This window comes from Salmo salar, chromosome 15 (assembly GCF_965601325.2).
Source record: "Salmo salar chromosome 15, fSalSal1, whole genome shotgun sequence".
Classification (NCBI taxonomy): domain Eukaryota; kingdom Metazoa; phylum Chordata; class Actinopteri; order Salmoniformes; family Salmonidae; genus Salmo; species Salmo salar.
In genome coordinates, this window is record NC_138305.1 from 61,872,501 (window position 1) to 61,898,529 (window position 26,029).

At 41.9% G+C, this 26,029-nt stretch overlaps 2 protein-coding genes across 3 annotated transcripts in view; both read left to right on the top strand.

The window, feature by feature from the left end:
• LOC106571778 (ras-related protein Rab-32) overlaps positions 1-4,129 on the top strand; it is a 29,959-nt gene extending 25,830 nt beyond the window's left edge. Inside the window, exons 3-4 of one of the 2 annotated variants that reach the window (XM_045695891.2) lie at positions 2,053-2,108; positions 2,869-4,129. In XM_045695891.2, the coding sequence (XP_045551847.1) occupies positions 2,053-2,076 (24 nt within the window). In that variant the 3' untranslated portion in view covers positions 2,077-2,108; positions 2,869-4,129. The remainder of the gene's footprint in view (positions 1-2,052; positions 2,109-2,868) is intronic. The other variant, XM_014145231.3, reaches the window with a different exon arrangement.
• A 6,995-nt stretch (positions 4,130-11,124) lies between these two features.
• adgb (androglobin) overlaps positions 11,125-26,029 on the top strand; it is a 116,138-nt gene continuing 101,233 nt past the window's right edge. The window contains exons 1-5 of the mRNA XM_045695893.2: positions 11,125-11,669; positions 13,236-13,395; positions 21,626-21,718; positions 23,317-23,388; positions 23,584-23,766. Of these exons, the coding sequence (XP_045551849.1) occupies positions 11,590-11,669; positions 13,236-13,395; positions 21,626-21,718; positions 23,317-23,388; positions 23,584-23,766 (588 nt within the window). The 5' untranslated portion in view covers positions 11,125-11,589. The remainder of the gene's footprint in view (positions 11,670-13,235; positions 13,396-21,625; positions 21,719-23,316; positions 23,389-23,583; positions 23,767-26,029) is intronic.

Below are 26,029 nucleotides of genomic sequence, written 5' to 3' on the forward strand. Positions count from 1 at the left end.
AACACTTTGGTTCCTACCCTGTCACAATAACTCCTCCCTGGCATTTTCATTCATTGTCATGTCAAAAACACTGTATTGAAAGTGCCCACTATAATATTCTAACTATAGAATTAGAATAATTATTATTTCCATGATTCCAACAGTTCACCGACGTGTTGTGCTCTAAATCGTGAAATCGCAATTGCAACATTTGGTTAAAAACAAGGCCTAGATTGTTTGCCCATATCGTGTCGCAGGAAATGTATGAAAATGCAGAAAATTATTTTAGGTTGAATTGAACAGTATAAAACAATCAGAATGGTGAAAGACTCATTGAAATCACTTAGAATGTATGTGTTTCCACCCTAGGGTCATGCACTACTCATAAAGCACATTTAGAATTTTTATTATTAAAAAATATACCGTAATTTTGTTTTAAATATCGTGTTATGATATGTTGGTCATATTGCCCAGCCCTATGCACCACTAATTGGACAACCATCTCTTTAACTATGAGACTCAAGGAAAATATCACTCTCACTGTCTTTCTGTTTCGGTACCCCTCTTTTCTCTTCTAGCTTTCTCTTTCTCTCTAACATGAAAATCAATCTCTCTCACTCACTCTCTCTCTCTCTCACTCACTCACTCACTCACTCACTCACACACACACACACACACACACACACACACACACACACACACACACACGAAAATCTCTCTCTCTCACACACACACACACACACACACGAAAATCTCTCTCTCTCTCACACACACACACACACACACACACACACACACGAAAATCTCTCTCTCTCTCACACACACACACACGAAAATCTCTCTCTCTCACACACACACACACACACACATGAAAATCTCCCTCTCTCTCTCACACACACATGAAAATCTCTCTGATGAGCTCAACTAGGTCTGTTTTTCTCACCCGGCCTAATTTTTCTGAATTACTGAGGAATAATGAAAAAACAGCTTGGCTCTCGGGAACCGACCAGCTACCCGGCAGATGTAGCAACCAGGAAAAATAGACCCAAGACAAAATATACCACCCCACATTCTCTCACTCAAAGTGAGTGAGCCAGCCAAATTTGAGTCTCATAATCAATATCATTTTACATTTGCCCTAGATACTCACCCTTCACTTGATGCTCAGTAATGCATTGGCTACATTAGCCATCCAGGTTTAATCTAGTTGACTCATTGACATAGTGCTGTACTGCTAAACACCCATGCTAAATGTGGTCTCACGTGAGTTGTGTGGTTAGGGGGCGTCACCATGTGAAGGGTGACCAAGCATTCAGAAGCACACCTCGGGCTACAGTCCCTAGAGGTCACAGGTCACTTTCAATATCGACTGTTGGACAGCTCTGAGAGCGTAATATAAACCCTGCATCATTCCGCTGGTTGGAATGGGAATCCATATGTTAAGGGTGTATTATACACTGAGTGCACAAAACATTAACAACACCTTCCTAATATTGAGTTGTAACCCCCCTTTTGCCCTCAGAACAGCCTCATTTCATCAGGGCATGGACTCCACAAGGTATCGGAAGCGTTCCAAATGGACGCTGGGCCATGTTGACTCCAATGCTTCCCACAGTTGTGTCTAGTTGATGTCCTATGGGTGATGGACCATTCTTGATAGACACGGGAAACTGTTGTGTAAAAACCCCAGCAGCGTTGCAGTTCTTAACACAAACCGTTGTCTGGCACCTACTACCATACCCCATTCAAAGGCACTTAAATCTTTTGTCTTGCCCGTTCACACTCTGAATGGCACACTTACACAATCCATGTGTCAATTGTATCAAGACTTAAGAATCCTTCTTTAACCTGTTTCCTTCCATTCATCAACACTGATTTTGAAGTTGATTTAACAAGTGACATCATTAAGGGATGATGGCTTTCACCTGGTCAGTCTCATGGTAAGAGCAGGTGTTCATAATGTTTTGTACACTGTGCATGTAGGCCTATCCATTCCTTGAGCGATACACTGTGTCTGCTGATTTGGATTGGACTTCAATTGGATTTAGATTTCCTTATTTGTTCACACACCAGATTCCTCCCATGCCAGAAGTCTGATGATGATGATGTAGCCTATAGCTGTTTGCTGTGTAAGTAATGACCTCACAACACAAATTAGCAGTTTATTCTCAAATAGTATTTTAGTTGAAATCTCATCTGCATTCATAATTGGACTTTGTGTTCGATGCCATGCGCCATCATATTTGACCCCTCATTTCTGTTTGATGCAGCTTTGATACACTTGTGTTGTCCAGTCATACACTCACCCTGAGTTTCACTGCTTCCAAGTTGCCCTGGACGTTTCTCTGAAGTGTCACTTTGTGAATGTCTTAGCAACAGTCGAGGCCTGGAGAAGACACATTAATATTCATAACCTCTCCAAAACGAGGGATGACAGCTTTGTGCTGTGCTGTGCTGCACTTGGCTGCCGAGGTGCAAAATTACAAAATGAGGGATGTCTGCTGTTTTCAAGGCCCCCTCTCTGATGCCACTCAGTTGCCTATATGAAGTAGTATGAGCTTTAGCGGAGTCATGAAAGAATATTAGCCAGACTGCTAATGTTGGAAGCCTAGTCACGGGCCATGGCTATAGGAAAGGTCCTCTTGAGTTGACAACTGAGGATAACACAACCTCTGGTGCTTGAATAGAAGAGAGAGGTGGATGAAATACCAGTGGTTTATCTTTTTTATAGACTATTGTTCTGTGTGACAAATGGAATGCGCCCAAACCTGTTTCACCAATGTTGCTCCTCATTAGGTAACTGCCTAAACCAATATTCTCAGCAACTTTATTCAAATTCAATTGATGTGACCTTTAACCTTAAGCCTGTTGTTGTTTAACCTTTCCCAGGACAACATCAACGTGGACGAGGCAGCTCGGTTCCTGGTGGAGAACATCCTGCTGAATGACAAGGGCCTGCCATACGAGGAGAGCAACGGAGACCCCATCAAGCTCGACCAGGAGACAGTGGCTGCTGAGAGCAAGCCAGGCTGCTGCTAGCTCTGAGGACTCTGCATCCACCTTCTACTACTGCATCCACCTTCCTCCCACTTGATCGATCAATCAATCAATCAAATGTATTTATAAAGCCCTTTTTACATCTGCCGATGTCACAAAGTGCTATACAGAAACCCAGCCTAAAACTCCAAACAGCAAGCAATGCAGGTGTAGAAGCACGGTGGCTAGAAAAAACACCCTAGAATGGAATGAACCTAGAAAGAAACCTAGTGAGGAACCAGGCTCTGAAGGGTGGCCAGTCCTCTTCTGGCTGTGCCGGGTCGAGATTATAACAGGATAGCACCTCAGGCCAGCTCACACAGAGGGCCTAGAGGTCAAGGACTGGGTCTCCTAGCCCCACCCCTCCCCTATGTCCATTAACCCTGGACCGCCTCAACACCCTTCCAAACCTTAGCCGCCGTCTTCTGTATCTACTATCACAACGGGCTGCTGTTCAGGAAGGGCGTGACCCTGAACCCCATATCCCACCCCAAGCTGTCGTTACACTGGACTCATGCCCCCTGTCCAATGACCCTGCGGAAGGGCTACTGTCCAGGGAGTGGGTCTCGGCACACCCCAGCCCACTGACAATTACGCGTGTAACTGTCTTGTTTCATAATGGTGACATGAGTTCTCTTTTTTCCATAGTTTTTGCTGAAGGCCTGAATAAAGGTGGGACTAAGGATGTGCCATAAATGTGTTTTTTATCATGATGATCTGTGGAATATCTTCCAGTGTTCTTCTAGGCAATGCTAGTCACACATGGACAAAAAAAATACATTTATCTCGAAAGAAAGAACAAATAGAAGGAAGGTGCCATAGGAACTAAGAGAGAAATCCCTGAGAGACTTGATGTCTTTAGTAATAGTATGAAAGAGTACATCTAAGATGTGTATTTTGTTTTTACATTTGTGTTTGATCATGTACTGTACAATTCCTGGTGAGGTACATCAGGCGGGGGAGTGAACCCCCCCTCTACCCAAGCAGTTGAGAATCCTAGGCAAGTATAAATAATTTTTTTAAACACAGTGCGGGGTCTATTAAGTTTACATGTGAAAATATACTTTGAAACTACTACAAAAACCAAAAATAATAAACATTTTAATTGATAATACTTTATGTTGTCTTGGCTTAATTCTTTATTAGTGACACAATTTAATTGTCTGTATTGAGTGGAATTGAAAGAATGTGTTTGTGTTACATTTAGACTTTAGTCATTTAGCAGACGCGCTTATCCAGAGCAATTTACAGGAGCAATTAGGGTTAAGTGCCTTGGAGGTGATCCCTGAGGCTCAACATGTGAGGAGAAACTGAAAATGCGATCAGAGAAATGGGAATTCGCATTATGAAATGTTTCCCAACATAATTCCTTGGGCTATTGATGTGTATCAGGCATGACCATGCTGTACCACTTAGGGGAGGCTGTGTGTGTGATAGTCATCAGACTATTCTGCTCACTGTTGCAGCTCATGCTCTCCCATGCCCCCATTATTACCAGAGAAGAAACCAACGTCACACTAGCCTCCAGGACACATACTCATGTCGACTATTGCAGCAATGTCTACTACTGCCTATTCACTTTGTCTCTACTGACTTAATTTTGACTGAAATAAAAGGAAGTATGCCTATGTAATTTGAACCATTAATGCCAGTTTAACAGAACTAAGCCGCTGAAATAAAGACTTTTACAAAGAAGGCTGAATGTAATTAAATAATTTGTCTGTCTGCCACCCATTAAAAATCATAAATGGCTTAAAATGATTAGTATGAATCAAAAAATGTATCAGTTTCACTTAAAGTCAAAAGGTTTGATAGCAATACCATATCAAATTCACGTCAGTTGGGAACAGGTTTTTGATGGCCCAATATCTTGGCATCAGGTCTATGAACTGACATAAAACAACAATTAATTGACACATCAATCTGTTCGTTTCAATTTAAGCTATTACCTTATGAAAGATATTTGATATAAAAATAATTCTCAATATATGGGGCCTTGAACAGTCAGCCTTGTGCAGACTGCCACGAGGAAACAGAATCAATAGAACAGTCAGCCCTGTGCAGACTCTGCCACGAGGAAACATAATCAATAAAACAGTCTGCCCTGTGCAGACTCTGCCACGAGGAAACAGAATCAATAGAACAGTCTGCCCTGTGCAGACTCTGCCACAAGGAACAGAATCAATAGAACAGTCAGCCTTGTGCACTCTGCCACAAGGAAACAGAATCAATAGAATATGTTTTATGGTATTGTCCATCAGTGGCTCACTTTTGGAGTCAGGTCCAGGAATGGTTGTTACGTCATAATATCAGGGTTCAGATGGACCTGCAAAAACACTGAAAATCTGATCACTGGATCTGAAAAAACATGATAAATCAATAGGAAAATATCATTATACTCTTGGATAAAGTATTTATTTTTAGGGCAATATTGGAAGAAATGTTACAAATAGGGAGGTTCAGGACCATTGTAAGACATCATAGTAAAATTGAGGGATGTATTGCAAAAGGAAATAGCAAAATGGCATTATACTGGGAAAGTTGGGTTAATGTGTGGTCATCGGAGGGTAGGAGTTAACATCAGCATGAATGGTGGATTGGTCTCCCTGGGTGAAAATTCAGTACAGTACTTAAAGAAAGAAGAAATTGGGAATATATTATTTAACTTCAGTTAATGTAGATGTGAGTGAAATAGCTGGAAGTAGCAGTAGAAGTATTGTTGTCCATTAGTTTGCTTCATTTAGGGTAGGGATGGTTGGGGGGAAAAGGTATAGAGAAAAAGAAATAAAGGGGGATTAGAAATTATGCAAACAATGAAATTGATAGAACCTACAATCCATCTGCAATATTACATCTGATCTACCCCCACATTAGGCCAAGCAGTCTGATACTAATAAACACACTCCCGTGTATCTTGATTTCGTGTAATAACAGTAAATCTTAAACTCTTACAGTCCCACCGTGACACGTTTTGGACTTGTAACCCCTTTTAAACATCGTGCTGGTCTGTTGCATTGGATTTGTCTATTTCCTCTGCATCCGCTGATACCAAACATTAGTATGTATGATTATCGGGACTGAGGTAGAGCAGTGTTTGTGAGACAAGGGCGTATCCCGAAAACCTTTCTTCTCACAAAAACGTCTGTAAAGTCCACAAACTATTATGACCTTTATGAAAAGCTAAGACTCACAAACACGCACATGTTTTACTCTATGACACTCACAAGCTACGCAAGAGTCATTAGATGTTAAGGGGTTCTTCTACATGGAAGATCATAGGAAATCCCAGGACATATTGCATAATACTGTAGCTCACATAGTTGCTGTCACAAACTCCAACAGTTGTCACTCAGTAGTTTGATATTCATTTCCCACTGAGCAAACAATTCCTGTATTTACAGCATTCTCATCAATGCATAATTATTATTATTATAATAATTTTTTTTAATTGTGACTTGTCAATAAAACTCATCAACGCAAATGTTTATGTCAAATTGTTTTGTGTTCTACTTGTCGCCCTGGCTAAATACAGTTCATTCCAAAAGTATTCAGACCCTTTGACTTTTTCAGCATTTTATTACGTTACAGCCTTATTCTAAAATGGATTGAATAAAAACTTTTCCTCGTCAATCTACACACAATACCTTTTTTTCCCAACAGGCAGCAAAATAATATTGTAATGTAAAAGCAACTGTTTGTCACACATAACATGCACACAGCTCTCGCTCTTATACACTCCTTTTTCTTGATCTCCTTATTGTTATTATTACAATTATAATTATGATCATCATTATAATAATAAGTAATGTCTTTAACATTAGAAGGCTTAGTATAGTATCCTTGTACAGTGCCTTTGGAAAGAATTCAGACCCGTTGACCTTTTCCACATTTTGTTAGGTTACAGGCTTATTCCAAAAATGGATTAAAGAAAATCATTTCCTCAGAAATCTACACACAATACTGACAAAGTGAAAACATGTTTTTAGAAAATTTTACAAAATTTTACAAATGTACTTTCAAAAATTGAGCTCAGGTGCATCCTGTTTCCATTGACCATCCTTGAGATGTTTCTACAACTTGACTGTCCACCTGTGGTAAATTCAATTGATTGGGCATGATTTGGAAAGGCACATACAATTGAAGTCGGAAGTTTACATACACCTGAGCCAAATACATTTCAACACAGTTTTTCACAGTTGCTGACATTTAATCCTAGTAAAAATTCCCTGTCTTAGGTCAGTTAGGATCACCACTTTATTTGAAGTATGTGAAATGTCAGAATAATAGTAGAGAGAATTATTTATTTCAGCTTTTATTTCTTTCATCACATTCCCAGTGGGTCAAAAGTTTACATACATTCAATTAGTATTTGGTAGCATTGCCTTTAAATTGTTTAACTTGGGTCAAATGTTTCAGGTAGCCGTCCACAAGCTTCCCACAATAAGTTGGGTGAATTTTGGCCCATTCCTCCTGACAGAGTTGGTGTAACTGAGTCAGGTTTGTAAAACCTCCTTGCTTGCATACGTTTTTTTCAGTTCTGCCCACAAATTTTCTATAGGATTGAGGTCAGGGCTTTGTGATGGTGTGGCGGATGAATCAGAATTAGTTGGGTAGCATAGATAATTAAGATGTTTTATTAGTATAATATGCTTATGTGAGATACTTGTCACTAGAAAGTGTCCTTTGGACTCTGGTGTCTTTCAGTTGCACGTTTCCCTTAGCTGGGGCTCAGTCACTTGGGGCCCAGAGAGAGGAGAGGTCAGACTTGTTTTTTACATGTCTCTGTTGCTATGCAGAATATCAGCAAGAGAGGAGGACTGAATGAAACATTGTCTTCATACGTGAATGTCTTTACCTATTCTTAAACCATGTGAAGGGATGGCGTGATTAATGGGGAACCAATTATTTGTCTCCACAATGTCTGTGCACAGGTCACTCCCCTCAGTGAGCTTGTCCAGGAGTGGGAACAAGAGGTGTCTTACTGAGAATGGGCCTCTATGAGATAGCACTGACAGAGGAGATTTATGATGTATTTTGATAAGAACGCCTAAAAAGCATTCCAGAGGATATGAGCTAATGGTTTTGTTCTATACCGTACCAGGGAGGGACGGTTCTAGGGAGACCAGACACTGGACTATATAATGACTCTGTTGATATAGCAGTTGCTGTGTTTTATAGATATCTTTTCATACAAAACTTAACCTTGTGACGAATTCTATGTATCTGTGGTTTGTCATGTACGTTGAGAGGGGTGGACCTTGAGTATAAAAGCTCTTTATATTGAAGGTGTAGTCACCTTTTCAATGGCATCATTGAAGGTCAAGTGCTTTTGCAAAAGTATCTTAATTATTAAAGATGTAGTTAACTCGGACTGGTGTGTTTGTAACTCTCCTCATTTGGTAATGCAGAAATTAGCCACCACAATGGCCACTCCAATACCTTGACTTTGTTGTCCTTAAGCCATTTTGCCACAACTTTGGAAGTATGCTTGGGGTCATTGTCCATTTGGAAGATCCATTTGCGACCAAGCTTTAACTTCCTGACTGATGTCTTGAGATGTTGCTTCAATATATCCACATAATTTTACTTCCTCATGATGCCATTTATTTTGTGATGTGCACCAGTCCCTCCTGCAGCAAAGCACCCCCACAATATGATGCTGCCACCCCCGTGCTTCACGGTTGGGATGGTGTTCTTCGGGTTGCAAGCCTCCCCCTTTTTCCTCCAAACATAACGATGGTCATTATGGCCAAACAGTTCTATTTTTGTTTCATCAGACCAGAGGACATTTCTCCAAAAAGTACGATCTTTGTCCCCATGTGCGGTTGCAAACCGTAGTGTGGCTTTTTTATGGCGGTTTTGGAGCAATGGCTTCTTCCTTGCTGAGCGGCCTTTCAGGTTATGTCGATATAGGCCTTGTTTTACTGTGGATATAGATACTTTGTACCTGTTTCCTCCACCATCTTCACAAGGTCCTTTGCTGTTGTTCTGGGATTGATTTGCACTTTTCGCACCAAAGTACGTTCATCTCTAGGAGACAGAACGCGTTTCCTTCCTGAGTGGTAGGCCTTGAAATACATCCACAGGTACACCTCCAATTGACTCAAATGATGTCAATTAGCCTATCAGAATCTTCTAAAGCCATGACATAATTTTCTGGAATTTCCAAGCTGTTTAATTGCACAGTCAATTTAGTGTATGTAAACTTCTGACCCACTGGAATTGTGATACAGTGAATTATAAGTGAAATAATCTGTCTGTATGAAATTGTTGGAAAAATGACTTGTGTCATGCACAAACTAGATGTCCTAACTGACTTGCCAAAACTATAGTTTGTTAACAAGAAATTTGTGGAGTGGTTGAAAAACAGGTTTTAATGACTCCAACGTCAGTGTATAAAAACTTCCGACTTCAACTTGTACCTGTCTATATAAGGTCCCACAGTTGACAGTGCTTGTCAGAATAAAAACCAAGACGTGGTCGAAGGAATTGTTCGTAGAGCTCCGAGACAGGATTGTGTCGAGGCACTGATGATGGCCTCCATCATTCTTAAATGGAAGAAGTTTGGAACCATCAAGACTCTTCCTAGAGCTGGCCACCTGGCCAAACTGAGCAGTCAGGGGAGAAGGTGCCTTGGTCACGGAGGTGACCAAGAACCCATTGGTTACTCTGACAGAGCTCTAGAGTTCCTCTGTGGAGATGGGAGAACCTTCCAGAAGGACAACCATCTCTGCAGCACTCCACCAATTAATACTTTATGGTAGAGTGGCCAGATGGAAGACACTCGACAGCCCGCTTGGAGTTTGCCAAAAGGCACCTAAAGGACTCTCAGACCATGTGAAATAAGATTCTCTGGTCTGATGAAACCAAGATTGAACTATTTTGCCTGAATGCCAAGCGTCATGTTTGGAGGAAATCTGGCACCATCCCTACAGTGAAGCATGGTGGTGGCAGCATGTGGGCATGTTTTTCAGCGAATGGGACTGGGAGACTAGTCAGGGTCAAGGGAATGATGAGCGGAGCAAAGTACAGAGAGATCCTTAATGAAAACCTGCTCCAGAGCGCTCAGAACCTCAGACTGGGGCGAAGGTTCATCTTCGAATAGGACAACGACCCTAAGCCCACAGCCAACAGAACGCAGGAGTGGTTTTGGGATAAGTCTCTGAATGTCCTTTAGTGGCCCAGCCCAGGCCCAGATATGAACCCGTTCGTACATCTCTGGAGAGACCTGAAAATAGCTGTGCAGCAACGCTCCCCATTCAGCCTGACAGAGCTTGACAAGATCTGCAGAGAAGAATGTGAGAAACTCCCCAAATACTGAAGTCCCAAGCGTGTACCGTCATACCCAAAAAGACTCGAGGCTGTAATCGCTGCCAAAGGTGCGCCAACAAAGTACTGAGTAAAGGGTCTGAATACTTATGTAAATGTGATAATTGTTTATTTTTATTTTTAATACATTTGCAAAAATGTCTAAAAACCTGTTTTTGCTTTGTCATTAAGGGGTATTGTGTGTAGATTGATGAGGGGAAAAAACTATTTAATACATTTTAGAACAAGGCTGTAACCTAACGAAAATTTGGAAAAAGTCAAGGGGTCTGAATACTTTCAGAATGCACTGTATGGGGGCAGAGTAAGCAGATGAATGAAAGTAGTGCATTTAAGCTTTTAAGCCTAATGTATACAAATTGACTTGTTATTTACTTAATGAAAAGTCCATTTGGCTACATTCCCTGCTGTTGGGATCATTTGAATGCATAGATGTTGTAGGATATATTTGAGTAGCAAATTAACGTTTTTTTAATGAAATTGCAACAGTCAAATTAATCACAATACCCAGATATAGACCTAGCTAGGAAACAGTCCTTCTCGTTTGAACAGTGCAATTAATTTAGTCAGCATAAGCCAAACGTAAATGGAGAATAAGATGAGGCCTACAGACAAGTGGAATACACAAAACTGATCCAAATCCAGAATTGAAGGAAAACGAAATTCATATGATCATTCCAATGTAGCCAGTACCTTGTGGGTTTATCCTCAGTGTATGAATTTTTATTTTATTTAACTAGGCAAGTCAGTTAAGAACAAATTCGTATTTATAATGACGGCCTAGGAACAGTGGGTTGCCTGCCTAATTCAGGGGCAGAACGACAGATTTTTACATTGTCAGCTCGTGGATTCGATCTCGCAACTTTTCGGTAACCGGCCCAACGCTCTAACCAGATTTTTTTTTAAAACGGTATAATAATGAAGATGTGAATTCGGGCAGATGCAGTTCATTTGACGGGTGCAGTGCGAGGATTTAAATATACAGTGGTCTATATACAGCATTGGTGCAGTGAGAGCAGTAGGTTGTATCTTTGATAACCCGACTGGTTTAGGGGCCTGGGAGGCTCGATCCGGAGGTCTCCCATGATATCCTGCGGCTGGGGCTTTGTCGCTTAGCAACATATCAAACTTTCTCCAGCTGAGCTTCCAGTAAAAACAAACGTGCTCTCCCAAGTCATGTAGCTAGCTAACACTGTCACTTATTTCAGCTAATAGTTCAGGTGAGTCAACGTCTACGACACAGCCGGAATGTCAAAAGGTCCACCAAAGAAAAAGGAGTTGTCCTCCAGCCGAGTCACTTCATCACAAGGACAGACACCAAATAAAGAGTAAGATTGGTTTGATGGTCAAGCTTGCTCTAGTATCTATGCCCTACTGGTCGTTATTTATCATGTCAAGCAACTCTTAAATTCTCGGATTTCAAATGATTTGCCATGGTGTTACATGTTATGTGTTGTTGTCACTGTCATAGGTAGCTATTCAGCTAATTGCAAAGTACACAGCAACGTTAGCTAGCTAATGTGTGAACTTGTTGGCAAGGTATGACAGGTGTCAATCAATCATAATGCCCCCCCCCTCATTATCTTTGCTGGGGCTTTCTATAGTATATTTAAGCAATAAAGCCCGAGGGGGTGTGGTATATGGTCAATATACCACGGCTAAGTGCTGTTCCGCACTACGCAACACGGAGTGCCTGGCAATAGCCCTTAGCCTGGTAAATTGGCCATATACCACAAAACCCCGATGCCTTATTGCTATTATAAGGCACGATGCTATATAACGTATTTTAATGGGCTACTTCAAACCATATTTTCTTCAGATTGAAATACTGTCAAAAATACTGTCAGACTGATTTGTAATAGACTGCCATAGCCCCAATTTTAGAAAAATGGTGGGGTCGCGAAAAGAAATTGATATCAAAATGGGGTCGCAGGCTGACCTCTGAGGTCACCTCCTAAGGAAATTACCTCGACAACAGCATTTTCGGCAGTTAAATGCAACAACAAAACAGTATTTATTAAAATGCAATCTATTCATATGTTTTTTGAACACTATCATTTATTTGAAAGCCTGATAGCTTTATCTTTAGTTTAGGGTTGACGCAGCTCGTTGGCCGTTAGCCAAGTTCAAAGCATATGATTTCATCATCTGGTATTTACCACCTTCCCACTTGGTTTTGAACACAGTATAATGTAGCGTGGCCAGGGAGCAGTCTGACAGGGGCTAGGTAGCTTACTGCGTTACGTGATTTGTCACTTCTGTCTACTTTGCTTGAGCTCCACGAAATTTGAACCTCAGCCAGAAAAAAGTAGCTAAGGTCTCCTAATTTTAAACACTTCAGGATTTAAACGCCCATTTTCACCATCCTACTCGCTAGCTAGTTCTATAAGCCCTGCTTCTTGTTATTGTGGACATTTATGTAGCTAACGTTAGCGTGCAAGCTGGCATTAATTATCTGTAGCTTCAGGGCTCTTGCTCTGCTCTCACTTTACAAAAGCGCACAACCACTGAGTTTCACGAACAAGCTGTACACGGGGCAACTTGCCAGGGTTCCGCTTTGAAATCCTTGGCCCGCGGCTCTCCCAATCCAAGTTACATATAGTATGATGAAGGGAGTCAGTACATGATTGTGTCGATAGCACCACCAACGACAATGTATTGGTAGTAATAATAATGTATAGCCTAAACAGTGCTGTGACTAGAGGTCTATGCCCTGCTGCCACAAATCACTGGAGCGATGAGAGGAGTTACTTGAACAGGATTGATACATTTGGACATCAATTTTATATCATCTTGGGTTTATGGATACCACAACATGGCTGGTGTGGCACTACAACACACACCTGTTTATTGGTGTCAAATCTGAATCATGCTTGTTTGTGGTTACACCCCAGAGTATCATCCCTGGTGGCTAGTGCCTCAGAGGGCCCAGGAGAGCTGAGGAGATGCCGCTACCCCATCTGGCCGGAGTGGAGTGAGGCAGAGGTCAACACAGAGAAATGGGATGCGGCCAAGGGCGCTAAGGATGGAAAGATGGGGAAGAGTCCATTTTTGGTGAGTATTGATGGATTGGGCCTAGTGAAAATCATATAGGATCTAGGCTATCCATCTATGGATTGATTTCATAGATACTGTAGCCTGCAGTGCCTCATGTTTATTTCGCAGGTTAGCATTTTTTGTCATGAATCTTGTTCTGGAGGCAGCTCTGCAGAATGGGTACTAGCTGGTACAGCCTCAAAGTCATAAAATCAGATTTAAAACCTAACGTTAACCATGCTGCTAACCCTAATGCCTAACCCTAACCTTAAATTAAGACCAACAAGTTCATTTTTCTTTGAGTTTTTACAATATAGCAAATGTTGACTTTACAGCTGGCCTATCTAAGGGAAAAATCGCTCCAGGACAAGACTCATGATAATAAACATCAACCTGAGTTTCTTTGGCTCTTTTTTCTTTTTGGGGGTAACTGCAGATAGATTGTAGCTTTCATCAATGTACATTTCTGCATCATTTCCAATCCACCATATATTTTTTGTAAATATATACACATACACAGTACATACAGAAAGTTTTCAGACCCCTTGACTTTTTCCACGTTGTTACGTTGTTAGGTTACAATCGTTTAAATTGTTTTTTTCTACATACAATACCCCATCATTCTACATACAATACCCCATAATGACATAGCAAAAACAGGTTTTTAGAAATGTTTGCAAATGTATTAAAAATAAACTGAAATATCACATTTACACAAGTATTCAGACCCTTTAATCAGTACTTTGTTGAAGCACCGTTGGCTGCGATTACAGTCTAGAGTCTTCTTGGGTATAATGCTACAAGCTTGGCACACCTGTATTTGGGGAGTTTCTCACATTCTTCTCTGCAGATCCTCTCAAGGTCTGTCAGGTTGGATGGGGAGCGTTGCTGCACAGCTATTTTCAGGTCTCTCCAGGGATGTTCGATCGGGTTCATGTCTGGGCTCTGGCTGTGCAATTCAAGGAAATTCAGAGACTTGTCCCGAAGCCACTCCTGCGTTGTCTTGGCTGTGTGCTTAGGGTCGTTGTCCTGTTGGAAGGTGAACCTTCGCCCCAGTCTGAGATAGTGGAGAAGGTTTTCATCAAGGATCTCTGTACTTTGCTCCGTTCATCTTTGCCTCGATAATGACTAGTATCCCAGTCCCTGCCACTGAAAAACATCCCCACAGTATGATGCTGCCACCACCATGCTTCACCGTAGGGGTGGTGGCAGGTTTCCTCCAGACGTGACACTTGACATTGAGGCCAAATAGTTCAATCTTGGTTTCATCAGACCAGAGAATATTGTCTCTTATGGTCTAATAGTCTTTAGGTACTTTTTGGCAAACTCCAAGCAGGCTGTCATGTGCCTTTTACTGAGGAGTGGCTTCCGTCTGGCCACTACCATAAAAGCCAGATTGGTGGAGTGCTACAGAGATGGTTGTACTTCTGGAAGGTTCTCCCATCTCCACAGAGGAACTCTAGAGCTCTGTCAGTGTGACCTTCGGGTTCTTGGTCACCTCCCTGACCGAAATGAGCAATCCCTCGATTGCTCATTTCGGCCGGGCAGCCAGCTCTAGGATGAATCTTGGCGGTTCCAAACTTCTTCCATTTAAGAATGATAAAGGCAACTGTGTTCTTGGTATCCTTCTCCAGATCTGTGCCTCGACACAATCCTGTCTCGGCACTCTACGGGCAATTCCTTCGACCTCAGGGCTTGGTTTTTGCTCTGACATGCACTGTTAACTGTGGGACCTTACATAGACAGGTATGTGCCTTTCCAAGTCATGTCCATCAATAGAATTTACCACAGGTGGACTCCAATCAAGTTGTAGTTTTCTTCAATTTTAGAATAAGGCGTTAACGTAACAAATTGTGGAAAAATTCAAGGTGTCTGAATACTTTCCGAAGGCACTGTATATACAGTACCAGTCAAAAGTTTAGACACACCTACTCATTCAAGGGTTTTTCTTTATTTTTACTATTTTCTACATTGTAGAATAATATCGAAGACATTAAAACTATGAAGTAACACATATGGAATCATAGGCTGTGCAAAGCTATCATCAGGGCAAAGGGTGGCTATTTGAAGAATCTCAAATATAAAATATATTTTGATTTGTTTAACACTTTTTGGGTTACTACATGATTCCATATGTGTTAATTCATAGTTTTGATGTCTTCACTGTTATTCTACAATGTAGACAATAGTAAAAATGAAGAAAAACCCTTGAATGAGTAGGTGTTCTTAAACTTTTGACCGGTAGTGTACAGTTGAAGTTGGAAGTTTACATACACTTAGGTTGGAGTCATTAAAACTTGTTTTTCAACCAATCCACAAATTTCTTGTTAACAAACTATAATTTTGGCAAGTCTGTTTGTACATCTACTTTGTGCATGACACGAGTAATTTTTCCAACAATTTTTTGCAGACAGATTATTTCACTTATAACTCACTGTATCACAATTCCAGTGGGTCAGAAGTTTACATACTCTAAATTGACTGTGCCTTTACACAGCTTGGAAAATTCCAGAAAATGATGTCATGGCTTTAGAAGCTTCTGATAGGCTAATTGACATCATTTGAGTCAGTTGAAGATGTACCTGTGGATGTATTTCAAGGCCTACCTTCATACTCAGTGCCTCTTTGCTTGACATCATGGGAAAATCTAAAGAAATCAGCCAAGACCTCAGGAAAAAATTGTAGACCTCCACAGGTCTGGTTCATCCTTGGGAGCAATTTCCAAATGCCTGAAGGTACCACGTTCATCTGTACAAACAATAGTACACAAGTATGAACATCATGGGACCACGCAGCCATCATACCGCTCAGGAAGGAGACGCGTTCTGTCTCCTAGAGATGAATATACTTTGGTGCGAAAAGTGCAAATCAATCCCAGAACAACAGCAAAGGACCTTGTGAAGATGCTGGAGGAAACAGGTAAAAGTATCTCTATCCACAGTAAAATGAGTCCTATATCGACATAACCTGAAAGGCTGCTCAGCAAGGAAGAAGCCACTGCTCCAAAACCGCCATAAAAAAGCCACACTACGGTTTGCAACTGCACATGGGGACAAAGATCGTACTATTTGGAGAAATGTCCTCTGGTCTGATGAAACAAAAATAGAACTGTTTGGCCATAATGACCATCGTTATGTTTGGAGGAAAAAGGGGGATGCTTGCAAGCCGAAGAACACCATCCCAACCATGAAGCACGGGGGTGGCAGCATCATGTTGTGGGTGTGCTTTGCTGCAGGAGGGACTGGTGCACATCACAAAATAGATGGCATCATGAGGAAGTAAAATTATGTGGAGATATTGAAGCAACATCTCAAGACATCAGTCAGGAAGTTCAAGCTTGGTCGCAAATGGTTCTTCCAAATGGATAATGACCCCAAGCATAAATGGCAAAATGGCTTAAGGACAACAAAGTCAAGGTATTGGAGTGGCCATCACAAAGCCCTTACCTCAATCCATAGAAGATTTGTGGGCAGAACTGAAAAAGGGTGTGCGAGCAAGGAGGCCTACAAACCTGACTCAGTTACATCAACTCTGTCAGGAGGAATGGGCCAAAATTCACCCAACTTATTGTGGGAAGTTAAACAATTTAAAGGCAATGCTACCAAATACTAATTGAGTGTATGTAAACTTCTGACCCACTGGGAATGTGATGAAATAAATAAAAGCTGAAATAAATCATTCGCTCTACTATTATTCCTAACTGACCTAAAACAGGGAGTTTTTACTATGATTAAATGTCAGGAATTGTGAAAAACTGAGTTTAAATGTACACTGCTCAAAAAAATAAAGGGAACACTAAAATAACACATCCTAGATCTGAATGAATGAAATAATCTTATTAAATACTTTTTTCTTTACATAGTTGAATGTGCTGACAACAAAATCACACAAAAATAATCAATGGAAATCCAATTTATCAACCCATGGAGGTCTGGATTTGGAGTCACACTCTAAATTAAAGTGGAAAACCACACTACAAGCTGATCCAACTTTGATGTAATGTCCTTAAAACAAGTCAAAATGAGGCTCAGTAGTGTGTGTATGACCTCCCTACAATGCCTGGGCATGCTCCTGATGAGGTGGCGGATGGTCTCCTGAGGGATCTCCTCCCAGACCTGGACTAAAGCATCCGCCAACTCCTGGACAGTCTGTGGTGCAACGTGGCGTTGGTGGATGGAGCGAGACATGATGTCCCAGATGTGCTCAATTGGATTCAGGTCTGGGGAACGGGCGGGCCAGTCCATAGCATCAATGCCTTCCTCTTGCAGGAACTGCTGACACACTCCAGACACATGAGGTGCCTGTATGACCTCCCTACAATGCCTGGGCATGCTCCTGATGAGGTGGCGGATGGTCTCCTGAGGGATCTCCTCCCAGACCTGGACTAAAGCATCCGCCAACTCCTGGACAGTCTGTGGTGCAACGTGGCGTTGGTGGATGGAGCGAGACATGATGTCCCAGATGTGCTCAATTGGATTCAGGTCTGGGGAACGGGCGGGCCAGTCCATAGCATCAATGCCTTCCTCTTGCAGGAACTGCTGACACACTCCAGACACATGAGGTCTAGCATTGTCTTGCATTAGGAGGAACCCAGGGCCGTCTGCACCAGCATATGGTCTCACAAGGGGTCTGAGGATCTCATCTCGGTACCTAATGGCAGTCAGGCTACCTCTGGCGAGCACATGGAGGGCTGTGCGGCCCCCCCAAAGAAATGCCACCCCACACCATGACTGACCCACCGCCAAACCGGTCATGCTGGAGGATGTTGCAGGCAGCAGAACGTTCTCCACGGCATCTCCAGACTGTCACGTCTGTCACGTGCTCAGTGTGAACCTGCTTTCATCTGTGAAGAGCACAGGGCGCCAGTGGCGAATTTGCCAATCTTGGTGTTCTCTGGCAAATGCCAAACGTCCTGCACGGTGTTGGTCTGTAAGCACAACCCCCACCTGTGGACGTCGGGCCCTCATACCACCCTCATGGAGTCTGTTTCTGACCGTTTGAGCAGACACATGCACATTTGTGGCCTGCCGGAGGTCATTTTGCAGGGCTCTGGCAGTGCTCCTCCTTGCACAAAGGCAGAGGTAGCGGTCCTGCTGCTGGGTTGTTGCCCTCCTACGGCCTCCTCCACGTCTCCTGATGTACTGGCCTGTCGCCTGGTAGCGCCTCCATGCTCTAGACTCTACGCTGACAGACACAGCAAACCTTCTTGCCACAGCTCGCATTGATGTGCCATCCTGGATGAGCTGCACTACCTGATCCACTTGTGTGGGTTGTTGACTCCGTCTCATGCTACCACTAGAGTGAAAGCACCGCCAGCATTCAAAAGTGACCAAAACATCAGCCAGGAAGCATAGGAACTGAGAAGTGGTCTGTGGTTACCACCTGCAGAACCACTCCTTTATTGGGGTTGTCTTGCTAATTGCCTATAATTTCCACCTGTTGTCTATTCCATTTGCACAACAGCATGTGAAATTTATTGTCAATCAGTGTCGCTTCCTAAGTGGACAGTTTGATTTCACAGAAGTGTGATTGAATTGGAGTTACATTGTGTTGTTTAATTGTTCCCTTTATTTTTTTGAGCAGTATATTTGGCTACGGTGTATTTAAACTTCCGACTTCAACTCTACATAACATTCTAACATTCCCCTCAAAAAATGTTGAACTAGGAATAGCTATAGTCCTTGGTTCACTCCAGACCTGTCTGCCCTTGACCAGCACAAAAACATCCTGTGGCGTTCTGCATTCGCATCGAATAGCCCCCGTGATATGCAACTTGTCAGGGAAGTTAGGAACAAATATACATAGGCAGTTAGAAAAGCTAACGCTAGCTTTTTCAAACAGAAATGTGCATCCTGTAGTACAAACTCAAAGTTCTGGGACACTGTAAAGTCCATGGAGAATAAGAGCACCTTCTCCCAGCTGCCCACTGCTTTGAGGCTAGGAAACACTGTTACCACTGATAAATCCACTATAATTGAGAATTTCAATAAGCATTTCTCTACGGCTGGCCATGCTTTCCACCTGGCTACCCCTACCCCAGTCAACTGCCCGGCACCCTCCACAGCAACCCGCCAATGCCCCCACCATTTCTCCTTCACCCAAATCCAGATAGCTGATGTTCTGAAAGAGCTGCAAAATCTGGACCCATACAAATCAGCCGGGCTAGACAATCTGGACCCTCTCTTTCTAAAATTATCTGCCGAAATTGTTGCAACCCCTATTACTAGCCTGTTCAACCTCTCTTTTATATCGTCTGAGATTCCCAAAGATTGGAAAGCTGCCGTGGTCATCCCCCTCTTCAAAGGGGGTGACACTCTAGACCTAAACTGCTACAGACCTATATCTATCCTACCCTGCCTTTCTAAGGTCTTCGAAAGCCAAGTTAACAAACAGATTACCGACCATTTCGAATCCCACCGTACCTTCTCCGCTATGCAATCTGGTTTCAGAGCTAGTCATGGGTGCACCTCAGCCACGCTCTAGGTCCTAAACGACATCATAACCGCCATCGATAAGAGACATTACTGTGCAGCCGTATTCATCGACCTGGCCAAGGCTTTCGACTCTGTCAATCACCACATTCTTATTGGCAGACTCGACAGCCTTAGTTTCTCAAATGATTGCCTCGCCTGGTTTATCAACTACTTCTCAGACAGAGTTCAGTGTGTCAAATCGGAGGGCCTGTTGTCCGGACCTCTGGCAGTCTCTATGGGTTTGCCACAGGGTTCAATTCTCGGGCCGACTCTCTTCTCTGTATACATCAATGATGTTGCTCTTGCTGCTGGTGATTCTCAGATCCACCTCTACGCGGACGACACCATTCTGTATACTTCTGGCCCATCTTTGGACACTGTGTTAACTAACCTCCAGACGAGCTTCAATGCCATACAACTCTCCTTCCGTGGCCTCCAACTGCTATTAAACGCAAGTAAAACTAAATGCCTGCTCTTCAATCGATCACTGCCCGTACCTGCTCGCCTGTCCAGCATCACTACTCTGGACTGCTCTGACTTAGAATACGTGGACAACTACAAATACCTAGGTATCTGGTTAGACTGTAAACTCTCCTTCCAGACTCACATTAAGCATCTCCAATCCAAAATTAAATCTAGAATCTGCTTCTTTTATCACAACAAAGCATCCTTCACTCATGCTGCCAAACATACCCTCGTAAAACTGACCATCCTACCGATCCTCGACTTCGGTGATGTCATCTATAAAATAGCCTCCAACACTCTACTCAACAAACTGGATGCAGTCTATCACAGTGCCTTCCGTTTTGTCACCAAAGCCCCATACACTACCCACCATTGTACGCTCTCGTTGGTTGGCCCTCGCTTCATACCCACTGGCTACAGGTTATCTACAAGTCTCTGCTAGGTAAAGCCCCGCCTTATCTCAGCTCACTGGTCATCATAGCAGCACCCACTCGTAGCACGCGCTCCAGCAGGTATATCTCACTGGTCAACCCCAAAGCCAATTCCTCCTTTGGTCCTCTTTCCTTCCTGTTCTCTGCTGCCAATGACTGGAACGATCTGCAAAAATCTCTGAAGCTGGAGACTCATATCTCCCTCACTAGCTTTAAGCACCAGCTGTCAGAGCAGCTCACAGATCACTGTACCTGTACATAGCCCATCTGTAAACAGCCCATCTATCTGCCTACCTCATCCCCATACTGTATTTATAATTATCTTGCTCCTTTGCATCCCAGTATCTCTACTTGCACATTCATCTTCTGCACATCTACCATTCCAGTGTTTAATTGCTATATTGTAATTTCTTCGCCACCATGGCCTATTTATTGCCTTAACTTACCTCATTTGCACTCACTGTATATAGACTTTGTGTTTTCTTTTGTTCTACTGCATTATTGACTGTATGTTTTGTTTATTTCATGTGTAACTCTGTATTGTTGTATGTGTCGAATTGCTATGCTTTATCTTGGCCAGGTCGCAGTTGCAAATGAGAACTTGTTCTCAACTAGCCTACCTGGTTAAATAAAGGTGAAATAAAATAAAAATTGTTTGCAAGAATTTTGTATAATAATTTAATTAGAAATATTCTACGTTTTGATTTCGGCGTTTAGCTTATCAGTTAGTAAACAATGTGCCATGGTATCGGTACATCGCAAATCTCTTCCCAACTATTTTGTAGTCTATAGTTGTCAATTCTTTGGTCCTTCAATGAAACTGGTATACTTTTTTATTTATCACAATTTTCATTAACGTTTCTTTGGCTCTGTTTACAGCCATTCTTTGAGGATCCAGAGGGAAAGGTCGAGCTGCCTCTGTTGCTGAAAGTGCACTCATGGAAGCGCCCTTCAGAGCACATACTCACCAAGGTAAGGGTACTTCTTCAGGACATGGCCTTGGATGGTGCATCACACAGTCTACATCCAACATCGAGGACACAGAGGATGCAAAGTACTAGATATACTCAGGGCCAGTGGTATAAAGTACCACTTAAGTCGTTTTTTGGGGTATGTGTACTTTACTATTTTTATATTTTGACAACTGTTATATTTATGCCACTACATTCCTGAATACAATAATATACTTTTTACTTCATACATTTTCTCTGACACGCAAAAGTACTCGTTACATTTCGAGTGCTTCACACAGTTATCAAGAGAAATCCCTGGTCATCCGTACTGCCTCTGATCTGGCCGACTCACTAAACACAAATTCTTTGTTTGTAAATGATTGTCAAAGCCAGACTGCTGCCTTGGCTATATATACATTTTAAAAAAATGTGCCGTCTGGTTGGCTTGATATAAGGAATAAGAAGTTATTTATATTTTTACTTTTGATACTTAAGTATATTTTGGCAATTACATTTTCTATTGATGCTTAAGTATATTTAAAACCAAATACTTAGACTTTTTCTCAAGTAGCATTTTATTGGGTCTCTTTTACTTGAGTCATTTTCTATTAAGGTATCTTTACTTTTACTTAAGTATGACAGTTGGGTACTTTTTCCACCACTGCTCAGGGCCTTCAGTATATCCTTTTCATCATACAGACTGCCGCCTTAAAGTCGACACTGCAAAGAGACTGCACAAGAACAGAATGTTCCACTATAGTAAGCTACATGTACAGTATATCACAAAGTTCAGCCGAGTGCCATATATAGCCAGACCACTCAGGGCCATCTTATCAGGTAGTGTGCCGAAATGTATGGCTGTTAACAAAAAGTAACTATCTCTGTCTCTGTCTGTCTGTTTGTCTGTACAACACTGAGTAATTAAGCTTCCTGCGTCTTCCGCTCAACAATGTGAAGAACGTTACATTCATTCTGTATAAAATGAAACGCACATGAATACCCAATTAAGCACAGATGTGACAGCTGTTCTGTTTCTTCCTTCCACTCTCCACCATCCTATTCTAGAACCCCTTAATTGACGGAATAAGTTGAGGTGTAGGTTATGTACGGTTGCCATGACAATGGAAGGGCCATCCATGGATGGATGGATGGAGGGAGAGAGAGAGTGAGAGAGAAGAAAAAAAATATAATCTCCCTTGAAGGCTCTCTCTTCACGATCGATGGAGTCTTTTAATTCGTATTTGATTAGTGGTCTGTTGGAGTCTCTTAACTCCCTAATCCAATATTCATTGCAAACATGTCCTCTTGAAGAATCCTGGATAAAGTATGGTGGACTTTATCTTTAAAATGATTGAGTTTCATGATTATTTCAATTTTACTTGGGTAACCTGTTTTTCAGAGGGTAATTTAGTAAACTTCCCAACGCCGCTTTACAAAATGTGTCTGCGTAATGCTTAATTTTGCAGTTTAGTAACTTTCAGGACATTGTTGACTGCACAGAGCCCAGGCGTCCATCACTTTAGAAGTGGGAAAAGGGGATGTTTGATGCATCATAGAAATGCACTGTTTCCATAGTTTTGTTCCCATGTTAAAAACATTTCATGCATTTTATACTAGCCTCCGGTAATAGTGGAGAACGAATCATCATTTGACCTGACCGCAGCCAATGAACATCTGCTCTGCAGTGAGGTAAGCGCTCTCCACACACTTTACTTTACTTACCTTTTCATAAAGGCTTATCACACTGTTGTCATCTAACAGTGATTTCTGATTTCCAGTAATGAAGGGACCCTAGATTATGCGATTGATTTGGTTAATTTAAAGTAATTTACTCATTAATAAATTGATTGTTTTGTTTTTTTCCCATTATGTCCCTCTTCCCAGCTCTTCAGGTGGATAGTGAGTGAAATCTACATAGTGTGGAAGATCTATAATGGGACGTCAGTAGAGCAGGGGTCTGATGTCTGGAAGCCTTGGGAACACATCTACTCCCTGTGTAAGGTGGTCAAGGGACACATGCCTCTCTATAACGTCTATGGGAAGTACGTGGTCAAACTATACTGGATGGTGAGTGATAGGGGTATTCAAAACAGATTATAGGCCCCCTGGACTCAGTCTTCATTGAGAGCACTTTTTAGTCCAGGAATATAGGCTTAATCTGGGTCCGTTAATCTGGGACTGTGAAACTGCTCCGTCCTATAGACTATCGTGTTATTAGCATGGAATGTTTTCCACTTTACGAGATACAGTAAATTCTACTCTATTTGTAGCTTCCAAATGTTTTAATTCACCTTCAAGTTCTTACCATGTTAAATCATGTCTGAACGTCCCTCATACCCTGAGGTTGCTAAGACACAAAAATATTGTCAGCTCATTTCCACCGGTGCACCTAGGAGATAAAGACAATCCATAATTCATTTCAGTGGGCTGCACAGAGAGTGGAGGACGCAGAAGCAGCCCAGCCTCATCCACTCAGGCACGAATCAATCAGTCTCGCTGCTGTGTTAATATGAGGAGGCTTTGCAAATCGTCCGATGAATTGATAAGGTTTAACAGGAGGAATCTGCCTCAGGATATCACTGTGGGACACCTTTATGACAGCATGGCGGTGGCACTCAGTCATGCTATGGGTCTTGCTGTATTGTGGGGTAATTCCAAAGCAATGTCAGTAGTCGGTATGAGGTTTGATGATACATAGATTGCAGTGGAGGCTGGTGGGAGGAGCTATAGAAGGATGGGCTCGTTGTAGTGGCTGGAATGGAATAACGGAACAGAGTCAAAGATGTGGTTTCCATATGTTTGATGTGTTTGATTCCGTTGAATTGATTCCATTCCAGCCATTACAATTAGACCATCCTCCTATAGCTCCTCCCACCAGCCTCCACTGATACAGTGCCCGCGGAAAGTATTCAAACTCCTTGACTTTTTCCACATTTTGTTGTGATACAGCCTGAATTTTAAAGGGATTAAATCGTGATTTTTTTTTTCTTTTCATTCGCCTACACACTACCCCATAATGTCAAAGTAGAATTGTTTTTTTGTTTTTTTACAAATGAATTAAAAAGGAAAAGCTTAAATGTATTGAGTCAATAATAACTCCTTTTTTTATGACAAGCATAAATAAATGTAGGACTAACAATGTGCACAACAGGTCCCATAATACGTTGCATGGACTCACTCTGTGTGCAATAATAGTGTTTAACACTTTTTTGAATGACTACCTCATCTCATCTGTACCCCACATATACAGTGCAATGATCTGTAAGGTCCCTCAGATGAGCAGTGAATTTCAAACACAGATTCAACCACGAAGACCAGGGAGGTTTTCCAATGCCTTGCAAATTTGGGCACCTATTGGTAGAAGGGTAATAAAAAAAAAAGCAGACATTGACTATCCCTTTGAGCATGGCGAAGTTATTCATTACAATTTGCATGGTATATCAATACACCCAGTCACTACAAAGATGCAGGCCTCCTTCCTAACTCAGTTACCAGAGAGGAACGAAACCGGTTAGGGATTTCACATTGAGGCCAATGGTGACAGGAAAACAGTTAGAGTTTAATGGCTAATATAGGAGAGAACTGAGGATGTATCAACAACATTATACTTAGTCCACAATACTAACCTAAGTCAGAATGAAAAGAAGGAAGCCTGTACAAAATAAAAGGCACTAAAGCAGGGGTGGGCAACTCCAGTCCTCGAGGGCCTGATTGGTGTCACACTTTTTCTCCATCCCTAATCAAATTGCATTCTAAGCTGAAGATCATGATTAGGTGATTATTGGAGTCAGGTGTGTTAGCTGGGGCAAACTGTGTCACCAATCAGGCCCTCGAGGACTGGAATTGCCCACCCCTGCACTAAAGTAATATTACAAAAAATGTGGCAAAGCAATTCACTTTTGTCCTGACTACAAAGTGTTATGTTTTGGGGCAAATCCAATACAACACAAACACATTACTGAGTACCACTTTCCATATTTTTCAAGCATAGTGGTGGTTGCATCATGTTATGGTTATGCTTGTAATCATTAAGGGCTGGGGAGTTTTTCAGTATAAAAAGAAACAGATCGGAGCTACTATAAGCACAGGCAAAACCCTAGAGAAAAACTGGGTTCAGTGTGCTTTCCACCAGACACTGGGAAATTAATTCACCTTTTAGTAGGGCAATAACCTAAAACACAAGGCCAAATCTAAACTGGAGTTCCTTACCAAGAAGACAGTGAATGTTCCTGAGTTGTCAAGTTACAGTTTTGACTTAAAACTTCCTGAAAAACTATTGCAATACCTGAAAATGGTTGTCTAGCAATGATCAACAACCAATTTGACAGAG